The following is a 12876-nucleotide window of genomic DNA, read 5'->3' as shown; positions in this document are numbered from 1 at the left end:
CAAGTACAAGGTCAGCTCCACATTACTAATCGCCAAACTTGTTATTTTATAGTGTACACCTCTACAGATTTAAAATATTGTATTATTGAGAAAGACGATAGTAAATATTGGAACGGAAGAATGATAGATTGTCTTGAAAATTTTTATATGAATGCCATGTTACCAGAAATAATTGATTCAAGACATAGTCGCAATTTACCATTACGCAGCATAATAAAAAAGGATTTGTAAATAATATTTCAAGTTTAGTTTTAGAGATTTTTACATAAATACATAATATGATGATAAGCATTTTAATAATAATTATAATTTTTAATTTGAACAATAAAAGTAAAAAAAAACTTCCTCAGTGGGTTGACACATTGTCGTGGTGAGAGAGCTCAGTAGTTCTATCACAAAACCTGTGCAGAACGAAGCTAAGTACAACCAAAGTTTTAATCATCTTTTTTTATATTTTTTTTAAAACAGGAATAATTTTATTGTTAAAAGTATTCAAAAAAATAGCGAGCGTGATTACTCGTATTTCAAAATCTCATAAGATACGTTGATAGCAGTGTCTACAAAAAAAACGTAATGCAAATCTATAGGTAAGTTGGTGGTAATGAAGTTTCATACGATCATTTAATTTATAATCATAATCAGAGTAGGCGTTGTTTTTATAATTATAAACTAGTGGAAGCTGAGTCCAATCGCGTTGTTAACTTTTAACGAATTAACTTTTAACAAAGCTACCCCTAATCTATCATCGGACTAAAGCAGTTTATTAAACTTAAAAATAATTGAAATTAAAAAAATTGGTAAAATGCAATGATGGTATTTTTATAGTTTGGAAACAGAGAGTAATAAGGTGGTAATAAGTATATTGCAGTGATTTGCAGTGTAGTGTTGGTTGCATACTTACTTATCATATTTTACACAAGTCCATTTAATATTATATATTTTTTTTTTAAATAATAACATAAATAAAGCTAATTTAGAAATTCAGAAGTTTATTGTATTTGGGCATTTTGTCGACAATTTTGTAAACTTGCACTCTGCACTTTTCCCTTTATAAAAGTCTGATTTTTTTCGGTTCTTTCAACACTGTTATAACGCCAAAGTCTTCTTAATTTTTGTGTTCTTCTCTCCATCACAATTTATAAGTAAGTGTTATAGTAAAAGAAAAGAAATTTTTATCAACAAATTCATAGTAACCAGCACATTATAATGCTCCTGGCCTCTAGGCTCTAATATTTAATACTTTTTACATCTTATTATAACAATAAAAAAATGAATTACACATTCTGCTGCACGTGCAATGTAAAAGCAGGTACTCGTTTCCAGATATCGTAACATTACGTAAAAAGATATTGGTACATTTACCTTTGGAATCTTATCAATGAATTTATCTGCTACGATTATCTTTTCCATTTCGCAGAAGATGAAGAAATCCGGATCAAAGAAAAATTTGTGCAAATAATTACTCAATGCACGTGCGTTAGTGCATTTTACATGAACTCAACTTTTTTAACAAGTAAAACCAGAGATCAGGAAACTTGAAATGAACATTTAATGATATTGATAACGTATGAACGTATGGTGTTCATTTTTAGTCTCTGCCCTCTTCTTAATCGATGTTCGGCCTGATAAAGGTCAAACTCGGAGTCCTGAGTGTTTTAGCAGATAATTCTGGTATTTTTTACCCCAGAAATCAACCGGGCGAAAAATAGCTTGTTCACTCTTCCCGATAACCCAAAGACCTTACTACACATCTTCGTACTAGTGAAAGGATCCCCATGATACAGTTATCAAGTCGTGTGACTAAGCATTTTTTTCGTGATTTGCAAGCAATTTGTCCATTTATATGCGCCATAATGAACCCATAAGCCTGGCTATTTATCTATTCCATCAATAACGTCTCGTTAATAACCCATTTACTTAACGAGTTAGCACTTTTGAACCATTACGTAACCAAATCGCCCAATTCAAACTTTGCCGCTCCTCCATCACGTGAAAACCGCCGCAGAGGTCGCTCAAGTGTCGCCTCCTGATTGGCCAAACGTGACTTTGACGTCACCGTGCCGGATATCAGGGCTCGTTCTGTCAAAACTGCCTCTTTCGTTCCCGAACAACCATCCGGTGTTAACGTGTACGAGTGTAAAAACCTTCAAAATGCCCACTGATCCCATGAGTTTCGCCAAGGATTTCCTCGCTGGGGGCATCTCGGCGGCTGTGTCCAAGACAGCGGTGGCCCCCATCGAGCGCGTGAAGCTCCTCCTCCAGGTCCAAGCCGCTAGCAAGCAAATTGCCGCCGACAAACAGTATAAAGGTGAGTAATCGGCCATTTTTAATGGTCGCAAGGGCCACCTTTGCCAATTGGGGGATTGCGGGTCAGACGCGTGCCGCCGCCAAGGATCGATAACCCAGTTCCCGACCTCACCTTGAACCGCCTCGGCGGCGGTTAACCCAAAAGGTGCGGTTACGTAACCGGGCGTTCAGTGGCGGCGCTCGGGGACGGGCTCTGAACACGTGGTAGTGGTGACGTCATCGCAATTTATGCGATGCGAATTGGAAAAACGACAAGATGGAGGCCTTAATGAAGGCGATTTCGGGGTTTGTTGCCGTTGCTAAGGAAATCGTGGTTAGAAAGGGACAGTTTTATGGCGTCGCAGTGGGTGGGAGCAAGATAGGTGTAGAGGGGTTTTAGAGATGGGATTTAGTGATAACGTGACTATAAATTATTGGACTTTTTTGAGCATTAAATTTGAAACAATTATCACAATTGCATGTACAATGACGACAATGAATCATAGTTTAAGTAATCGTGTTACGTATTTCGTGATTATTGTTTCATGGTTACGTTTTCATTGACACTTGAAGTATTGTACAAGCGTTAAAAACAGTACAAAACCGTAGGTAATGATTGGAGAAAGTAGGCAAATTGTTTTCTCCTAACTACTGAAACAGGGAAAACTATCAAGATACAATTTTCACATATGTATTTTGTCCAATTGGTACCCCTGATCTTCTTAAAACAATGGCTAAACAATTTTTTGTTAGCTAAACTATGAGCAATACCAAAAAATATCTGACGATAGTTCTCGTGTTAGTGTTACATTTTTGAAGGAATAGTTTCAAGCTTAAAGCTTAATTTCAAAGTCCACTAGCAATGTCAAGTGCTTTAGTATACAGGAGATTCAAAAGTATTGGACAATCTCTACGAGATAACTAAATTAAAAGTTCCTACGGCAAGAAATTGTTTGGACCCTTTTTTCACGAGATATACAGGCTGATTCAAAAGTACCGTACAAGCTGTCAAACACACATCAAACTGAATTATATGACAAAATTTTTTTTAAGCTTTTTTGCGAGATATGGCGGAAACAACAGCTCTTGCATCATTAAAGAAACACAATTAATGTCTAATGAAAAACATTTAAAAAACTTGCAAATTTGACATCATAGGAAACAAAAGAGCAACAATCAATACCGTTGCCAAGGAAAACATATTAGAAATTAGGTATGTCCAACACTTTGAATCACACTGTATTAATAGTGACATCTTAAGGCAAAATTCATTGGCGGTAGAAATTTAAATTTTGTTGGCAGCTGAGTTTATAATTTGTAGTAAATGAATTAGTTGTATGAATAAAAATATAGCAAAAGCTTTTATTAGTTTTATCTTTTTCTGTCTGATAAAATATATATTACTTTATCTTTTACTATTTCAAGTAAAAGTATTTATTTCCTTAGCTTTATTTAAACGCTCTATTGTTTAAACAATTTGATAACTACTTTTTTTTTTTCAAAGATCAGATTAACGATCGGATATAACTTGTACCATGCGATCATTTGAATTTATATTTATAATTATAGTAGGCGTTTATTTATGATTGAAAAACTTGTCCAAATTGAGGGGAAAATTCATACTAAAATCAATACTAATTGTGATAATCAGTGTTTTTACGTAAGTTAAAAAAAGTATCAAAGCCTATTCTAATTATAAATTTAAATGATCACATTTTACCTGTGTTTATAAAGATTTTAAAGATCTGAATACACTATTATATAAATTAGACTTGTCACTTTTTAAAGCCATATTGGTTTCGACATTAAAAGTGCAGATTTTTAGTCCATTTCCGCTGATTTTAATTCTTTTTCGTCTGCAATGCATTAGTAGCAAAGAACTTTGTTGTTTTTGTTCTTGTTCTCTTCATTTTTTCGGCTTATAACCTTGAATTTGAAGGATTCCAACATTGTATTCTGTTATCTAGTCCAATTTATTTATGAATCAGCGCTGTCGAATGATAACATACCCAATATTTTAATACTACAAAAACAATACGTTTTTCGTTGAAATACCTCCACTTTTGACAATTTCTTACTTATAATCGAACTATGGGTGTTTTTGGCTGTTTATTTTTGCCAAAAACGACGATTTTCACACTTATTTCGTTAAAATTCATTGGTATTTCATTTTTATCACTTTCTTTACAAATCAAATAAATCTTCTGGAAATAATTCGGAACATTTTATTGTCAGGGAACGGCATTTCTCCCACTTGTTACATAAAAATGAGTCAAAAATCGCAATAACCACACGAGTCTTCATTTCCAGTGGTAACTTTATAATTGGGGATTTCAGTATTGTGCTGTGAAATAGTTTATCCCCTAGAAGATGACTTAACTGTGTTACCGTCCAGATATAACTATTCGATCTCTTCGGGCTCTATTTCCTTGTTCTCAAGGAAATTTAGCAAATATTTCCAGTTCATAGACGCCTTTCTAACTTCTAAAGAATCTGAACTGTAAAAAAGGCGTCCCCAAAAAATAACAGTCTATAACCACTCTACAATCTCGCTTAGTTTTAGAGACTATAACGTAAATTGTTGTTGAGTTACAATTTCTAGATTAGCTAACTAACCAATCTGACGTAAAACAGTCCTTTTTGAACGCATATTGCATTTTATCTCTTGGACTCATTGTTTGAGAGGTCGTTGATTAGTTTGGGTCAAATAGTAGTGTTAGTCACAGCAATCTCCGACCTTGTTTTTTCCCACTTTGAATAATGCATTAAGCGCGTAATTTTCCATGTAGGGATCATCGATTGCCTGGTCCGTATCCCCAAAGAACAGGGATTCTTCAGTTTCTGGCGTGGAAATCTCGCCAACGTGATCCGTTATTTCCCAACCCAGGCATTGAACTTCGCCTTCAAGGATGTCTACAAACAGATGTTCTTGGGCGGTGTTGACAAAAACACCCAATTTTGGAGGTATTTCGCCGGTAATTTGGCGTCAGGTGGTGCCGCTGGTGCGACATCACTTTGCTTCGTCTACCCTCTAGATTACGCTCGTACTCGGTAGGTTTTTAAATTGTTAAGTTCCTCAGCTATATGTAATCATTTTTGATAGTTTGGGCGCCGATGTCGGCAAAGGCAAGGGCGAAAGGCAGTACACCGGCCTTCTGGACTGCATTAAGAAGACAGTGAAATCGGACGGACCGATCGGTTTGTACCGAGGTTTCGTTGTCTCAGTGCAAGGTATCATCATCTACCGTGCCTCCTACTTCGGCTTCTTCGATACTGCCAAGGGAATGTTGCCCGATCCCAAGAACACACCGTTCCTCATCTCATTCCTTATTGCACAGGTAATTATATTGGACTCCAACCGGTGAACTGATTGATGGGCAAAGGACACACACCTAACCTTTGATTTGTTGTTATTTCCAGTTGCTGAAGCTGAAAAAGTGAAAGCAATTGATCCGAAGACCTATATCCTGAAATAGTAAGGTATCCCTCGTTACGAAATAGTGTCGTAACATTCCTCTCTTATCTGCTTCCAATTGTGGACGTGCGACGAGATAACTCTTATCACAATTGACCTTTGTGTAATAGAGTTCAGAACTATATTGTAACAGTTTTTTTGCACCATAAACAATTGCGATAAGATTAGATCGTCTGTTCCTATAAGAATTGAATGAATTTGTCCTTGAAGTTATTACACATGATGTGTTACACAAAACTGAGCCTACTTTGATGACTCTAGTTTACCACTACCCATTAACTGATGTCATTGATTGACTATCAGTTGTTAGTGATTTGTTTGATGTGTGTATTGATGACGTTTTTCTTGCCAGTGCGTAACGACAGTTTCTGGAATTACGTCATATCCATTCGACACCGTCAGAAGGCGTATGATGATGCAGTCTGGACGCGCTAAAGCTGATATTATGTACAAGAATACGTTGGATTGCTGGATCAAGATCGGCAAAACCGAAGGCCCAACTGCCTTCTTCAAAGGAGCGTTCTCTAACGTTCTCCGTGGCACTGGCGGAGCTTTGGTTCTTGTACTATACGACGAGCTTAAAGCTTTGCTCTAAACAGAAATAGTAGAATTATTACGGTTTAAATTATTAATTGTCTCATAATTTATTTGTTTCATTCCGTGGTTGATGCATTTTTTAGGCCGACATTCCTTTTTTTAACACTATCAGGCGCAGGAATTTACATTCCAGCAATTTTTTTTCGTTACACGGTTTTAATAATGGCATTGTAAGCTGAAGTATTGATAGCCCTGTATTTTAAATCCTGTATATTTTAACAGCCGTTTACCAATAAACAGTTGTGATAAGTTACTTTATTATTGTTTTTTTTCGTTATTGTTGGTAGTGTGAGACGTAATAAAGTTGTTAATATAGTTGAGGTCACGTGGTTTTATTCAGTTGTCGAATGCATTTCGTTGACCGCAAAACAATGTAAAAAAGTTGTCTTGTAAATGAGCTTGATTTGTGTAAATTCGGCAATAAAGACACTCGTAATCACTCAAGTTTTTCTCACGCAGACCCATTTTTTTAGGCAAATTTAAAATGAATAGCGTCCGTTAGCATTTTACAAAATTTAAAATTATCTAGGGACTTTTATTGTTGCTCTAACAAAGCGAGTAACAGTTAATACCAACCAAAATATTTCAAAGGGGTGGCTTTTATAAATTGGCTAAATCGGCCTTATTCATTTGCCTGCTAAATCCTTCTTTCTGGATTTAGTTTAAGAATCCCTTCAATAAAAAGTTTTATCAATTTCAAGTGCCAGAAGGCACAAATGTAGGGACATCTGACGTTTTTGGTTTAGTACCAACGTAGCTGTCATTTACCTGTCAAACAAAAGGATTGGCCCCAATTTTGCAAAAATGGCCCAAATCGGCGAACCATTGACCCTCCACCGAGGTAATCACATTTTTACTTAATTTTACGCAATTTTCCAACGTTTGTCATAGACATTAAGCGTTCCGTTGAGCTTTTGGAGAAGCTCCAGAAAAGTGGCGAAGTCCCGGCTACTAAACTCGCGGCCCTTCAGAAAGTCCTCCAGAGCGACTTTCTGAATGCAGTGCGCGAGGTCTACGAGCACGTTTACGAAACTGTTGATATTCAAGGGTCTCAAGACGTGCGAGCCTCTGCCACTGCTAAGGCCACAGTTGCAGCTTTCGCAGCCAGTGAGGGACATGCACACCCCAGAGTCGTGGAACTGCCAAAGACTGAGGAGGGTTTAGGGTTTAATGTGATGGGGGGAAAGGAGCAGAATTCCCCCATTTATATTTCTAGGATTATTCCGGGGGGTGTGGCGGATCGGCACGGGGGGCTGAAGCGAGGGGATCAGTTATTGAGTGTCAATGGAGTGGTGAGTGAGGTTTGATAAAGGGGTAAATATTAATAATTGTGGGGTAGTCTGTTGAAGGAGAAAACCATGAAAAGGCAGTGGAGTTGTTAAAACAGGCCCATGGCTCTGTCAAATTAGTGGTGAGGTACACCCCCAAAGTCTTGGAGGAGATGGAGTTAAGGTTCGACAAACAGAGGGCGAGAAGACGGCAGCAGTACAATTAAAAATAACTAGACAGAGTAGCCTATGACAAAGAAATTAAGTTGGCCACACTGAATTATTAGTAGTTTGAATTTGATAGTCAAAGTTAGAAACCCAAATTTCAAAGTCATAGGCTACTTTGACCAGACATTTAACCGAAATATGGTATTACATATTATTATTATTAGATTGTGTTGCATTTAAGGAATGATTGTATAGTTAGCACGATGTGCACTGGTCTCTAGAAGTACTGAATCTCAAGTACCCGTGTATTGACAAGTAATCCAAGTATTACATGTTTCCATTTTTTTTGTTATTTATGTTGTATTAAATAAATAATTACAAAAAACAAAATGGTTTCTTTGTTTTTTAATAAAATTTATTAAGTAACTCCCAACGTTGTATTTTACCGAATTATTTTTTAAATAAGGTTGATAAAAAATTTAAAAAAATTATTAAGGATTAACTTTCTCATTGAAACTATAAATTACATTAGACATCAATTTTTTGAAGTGCATAAACAATGCGCCGGTGGCGTTTTTATAGTTTTGAAACAGCTAATACGTGAGATAAACGTTGAGTATCAACAATTAATTGAAATAAAAGGTTTTGAGCCTTTTAAGTCGAACCTTACAAAGCCCACAACTACGGATCAGGGATTTTCGTTGAAAGTGAATGTGGTATTGAGACTTCTGTTACTTACACTTAAAATATTAAACACAACACTGGTTAGTTGTGGTGATTCGAATAAAAAAAATTGTATTCACAATTCGCGGCTTTCCTTTAGGGATTTTTGTGTGCGACTAGATTGGCAACGCTGGAAAAACACTGAGTAGCCGCCAAAAGTCATGGGTGGCTTCGTTTTTGTCTATTTTTTTAATTTGTCTGATTTCGTGTTTTCCTAGACTTGTGACTGTGTTAAACTAAAAGTTCAAAGTTCTAAGACCAATTATGTGAACAATTAGTGCCCAAAAGTGCAAAGACACTCAATAACGACCCGATTCCACCGCTTCCTGTTGCCTATTCCTGCTTTGCGTCCTTTTCTCCAATACAAGGTCAGTTTTTCCTTTTGTAAAATCCTTGAAATCAAGCTTTTTTAAACGAATTCACCACCAATGTGAATTTGACAATTAAATTTGAGCCCTTGAATGTGTAATAATGCTTGTAACCCTTTTCCTCGAAACATGTCATAAATGACTAAATGAGGCTCTTTATTAATCCTTTGGTCCCTATTTTGCAGAACCAGTAACAACTTGTTGATTTTTGTGGTAAAAAAGTTTTCACCCTTAACTTGCATATGCAACCATATAAACAAGCGTGCATAAATGTCACCAAGTTTAAAAAATAAAAATAAGGCCCAAACAATTTAAATTAATATAATTTTAATATTTCGCCTATTAACGATGGACACAGTTGCGTTTTATGAGAAAAAATGCATCTCAACAAAGGTTTAAACTTAAAATCGTGAGATAACCAAAGTTGCACCCCACGAAATTTTTGCATGGTCCCAAGGCTCAAAAGGGGGGCTTCAAAATAAAAAGAAGAAAAAAGACAGCCCCGGGCAACGGCTTCGGTTACAGAGGCATTTTTAGTTTTCCAAAAAAAAACTCCTAGGCTAGAACAAAACGATTTGTTCAAGCGAAATTTGATTTTTACGAGTTTTTGGATAAATTATCAGGCAGTTTAATTTTTTATTCTCACCAGCAGCAATTTTAAACGCTTTTATCTCGAAAACCATTTACTGGGGAGAATTTTAACTTATCAGCAAAATTATTTTTTGAAATTCGTTCCAAGAACATTTTATGCACTTTCAGTTTCACCGAGATTTTAGTCGATTTTTACTTTGAGCAGAACCTATTTATTTTTGAAAAATCAAGTAAAATAAGTGTAATATCACGTCGTCTATTTAATTTTTTCAAGTTTTGGTTAAAGTTTTAAGTAGAATTTCTAACTCACGTAAGTATTTTCTCCTGTGGTTCAGTATCAAGTATCCATCACGTATTTTATATTTTAATCGAACACACTTTATTCTACGACTGCTTGAGTTCGACTAAACACCCTTTACGTTTGATTTGAAAACACCAACTGAAATGTATTTTCTTGGAAATCGAGAATAGTCCGAAAAAATCGGCGAATTAAAACATCTCATGACACGTGCACGGGCGGCGTATAAAGGGACAGATTCCCGGTATTCCAGAGAGTACCAGGAATCGAATAATTATTTAAACTGGGGAATGAAACTCGGGTTGGTTAATACTTAACATAATTTATTATATTAAAATATATTTAATTTATACAACTCTGAAATAGAATATTTACAACAACCATGTAAAACGCTTAAGGTACAAGACCTACGGTAAGATTTGATTTTAACCTGCCTAATACGAACATTGCATTTCATGTCCCATTAGCCTCACAACAAAATACCTTACATTAATACAAACTTATCGACGAAACTTTCCTCCGATAAGCGACACAGTCTTAAATTTCCTCAACATTTTCGTGTTTTCCCAATTTATAATCAGCGGAAATTTTAAACACATTTTGCCTCGCTATTAGTAAATGTTAGTTTTTGCAAAAATCGTGCAGGAAATGTGTGTGCGTCTCTGTGTATGTATTAGTGTAACTACATGCAAATACACCTCCTTACAAAACTAAGATGGGAGCGCAAATGTACAATCTTAACCTACATTAGGAACAATTCTATCATTTATATTTACATACAACTGGGGAAAATTCGTTGGTCGATAGAACCGTTCTAGGCAATATTTCTGTGAAAAATCATTTTCAGTATACTATACTATGAGGTAATTTAAAATAGGTAAGTGTCGGATGTGTCGAAATAAATATTGATTTATGATTGATGAATTTTATGATTAAATGGACCGGTGATTATAAATTGGCTAGTTTTCTTCCACTTTTTATGTTGTTGTAACTGGTCCTTTCGGTTTGATCATCATCATGGCCTTCTTCAGCGTGTAGTCCCAGCCTCTCCACCGGAACCAGACTATACCTGCAATTTTTTTTAGTCAAAAGCAATAAAATAAAAATGGTTTTCTCGCAGTTTCGAAGTTTGCCAGTATTTTTTGAAACACCCTGTATTTCCAGAAAGGGGTCGTTTACTGGTATTAATAGTTGTACATTTTGAAATTTTTTTGAAATTTTTCGGAAGTAGGTATTTTGGAATTAGGTACTTACTGGAAATACTTTTGGAATTACTAGAATTCTTTTTGGCATTGCTTGGCATTACTTGGAATGGAAATTACATTGATTTTCTTCGAAGTTAAAGTTACGGGAATTCAAGTTGAATTTAAAGGAACTCATCTGGTTTTACTACAGATTTTCGGAATTGTTGGAATTTTTGTGTCATTTTTGATAATTTCAGGAATTTCACTTGTGGATAAATCATTTGTGAATTACTGGATTTTTTTCTGAAATTATTGGAATTCTTTCAGAATTATCCAGATTGCTATAGGAATTATTTTGGAATTACGAAAATTAATTTGTAATTATTGAAATTATTTTGGAATTACTGGAATTTCCATGGATTTTTTTTTGGAGTTACTACAATTTCAGTGATGCCTTTTTCAAGGGTATAAGTACATTTTTCAGCTTAAAATTAAGTTTTTCCGATATTTCACTAAACCAAGTAAAAAAATCCCTATTTCTTTCAGTGTTTTAGTTTACTCTTCGATTAGAAACTCAAAAACTAACCAAATTATTTTGAAAACGGGGCTACTTTTACACTTTATGGAGTGTTTAAACACTGATTTTTTAATAAAAACGCAGTTTTTTGAGAAATTTTATGAAATCGTGTTAATAAATTCTATAATATATGGACTGTTTAAATATATTTTAGCTCATTTTTTTCTGGAAAATTCAATAATTTCTCACAGAAATTTTGACGAAAATAAGTCGAAAATCGACGGACGCGTTAACAATTTCCCAAAAAATTGCAAAATTGGTTGAAATTAATGTTACTGTTATTTTTTCAAGGACTTGAACAAAGTTGTTCAGCCAAAAACTCATTTTTGGGCAATTTTGTTTTTTTTTTCCTTCTTCGAGCATTTTATCTCGTTATTTAAACACTTATTATCAAATGAATTCAAATTTTTCAAAACAACTTAATTTGAAAATAGGAATCATTTGGAATTACGAAACATTTTTTTTGAACTTAGATTTAATTTGGAATTACTAGAATTTCCATTGTTTTTTTAGAGATATTTTAGTTTCACTATTGCCTTTTTCAAGGGTTTAATTTCGTTTTTCAGCTTGAAATTTAAATTTTTCCGTGATTTCAATAAAATAGCCAAAAAAAAAACACGAATTGTTTTTATCGGTTTAGTCGATTTTTCGGTCAAAAACGAAAAAACTCATCAAATTATTTGAAAAATGGAGCACTTTTTGCAATTTATCGAATATCTAAAATACTTTTTTTTTAATAAAACGTAGTTTTTTGTGAAATTTTTCAAAATCTGGCTAAAAAATTCTATGCTGGGTTGAAGAAAGTTGTACCTTATTATTCTGTTTATTGTAATTTTTTAATTCATTGAAAATTCAATAATTTCTTGCAATTTTGACGAAAATAATGCGAAAAATCTCCAAATGCTTAATTGTTTCGTGAAATTTCGATAAAAATTACCCAAAAAATTGCCAAATTGACTGAAAATAGTGTTACTGTTACCTTTTTTTTGAGGATTTAAACAATGTTGTTTAGCCAAAAACTATTTTTTTGGACAATTTTTGTCTCTTTTCTTTTTTCTCTTTTAAACACTTGTTATCACATTAATTTGAATTTCCTAGAACTACTGTAATTAATTTGGAAACTAAGAGGTTTAGAGGAAAGCCATTGGCACATTTTAGTGTATATTTATATTTTAACATTTTTTTAAATAATAAATTATTAGATCAACTTTTTTGCGCTTAATTAAAATTAATTAAAATCATAACTTCTACTTTAAAATAGAACAATACAAGAATTGATTAATCAATATATAGTTAAAACAATTAATATTATAACTAATCGATAACTAATTGGTGATTAGA

At 34.2% G+C, this 12876-nt stretch overlaps 3 protein-coding genes across 3 annotated transcripts in view; 2 read left to right on the top strand and 1 right to left on the bottom strand.

Moving 5' to 3' along the window:
- Positions 1-2063: 2063 nt before the first annotated feature.
- LOC662040 (ADP,ATP carrier protein 1) lies at positions 2064-6611 on the top strand. The gene is made up of 4 exons (XM_968164.5): positions 2064-2308; positions 5076-5337; positions 5390-5624; positions 6114-6611. Exons 1-4 carry the CDS (start codon positions 2152-2154, stop codon positions 6354-6356), a joined length of 897 nt encoding a protein of 298 aa, XP_973257.1. The 5' UTR covers positions 2064-2151; the 3' UTR covers positions 6357-6611.
- A 430-nt stretch (positions 6612-7041) lies between these two features.
- Positions 7042-8184, top strand: veli. The gene is made up of 3 exons (XM_968129.5): positions 7042-7199; positions 7250-7650; positions 7698-8184. The coding sequence occupies exons 1-3, from the start codon at positions 7163-7165 to the stop codon at positions 7851-7853; spliced, it is 594 nt and encodes a 197-aa protein (XP_973222.1). The 5' UTR covers positions 7042-7162; the 3' UTR covers positions 7854-8184.
- A 1896-nt stretch (positions 8185-10080) lies between these two features.
- The window catches only part of LOC661963 (uncharacterized protein), a 95747-nt gene continuing 92951 nt past the window's right edge, over positions 10081-12876 (bottom strand). Inside the window, exon 7 of the mRNA XM_008193284.3 lies at positions 10081-10843. Within this exon, the coding sequence (XP_008191506.1) occupies positions 10752-10843 (92 nt within the window). The 3' untranslated portion in view covers positions 10081-10751. The remainder of the gene's footprint in view (positions 10844-12876) is intronic.

The sequence above is a fragment of the Tribolium castaneum genome, chromosome 1, assembly GCF_031307605.1.
Source record: "Tribolium castaneum strain GA2 chromosome 1, icTriCast1.1, whole genome shotgun sequence".
Classification (NCBI taxonomy): domain Eukaryota; kingdom Metazoa; phylum Arthropoda; class Insecta; order Coleoptera; family Tenebrionidae; genus Tribolium; species Tribolium castaneum.
The sequence above is the reverse complement of the archived record's forward strand: the minus strand, read 5'-3'. Positions and strand labels throughout refer to the sequence as shown.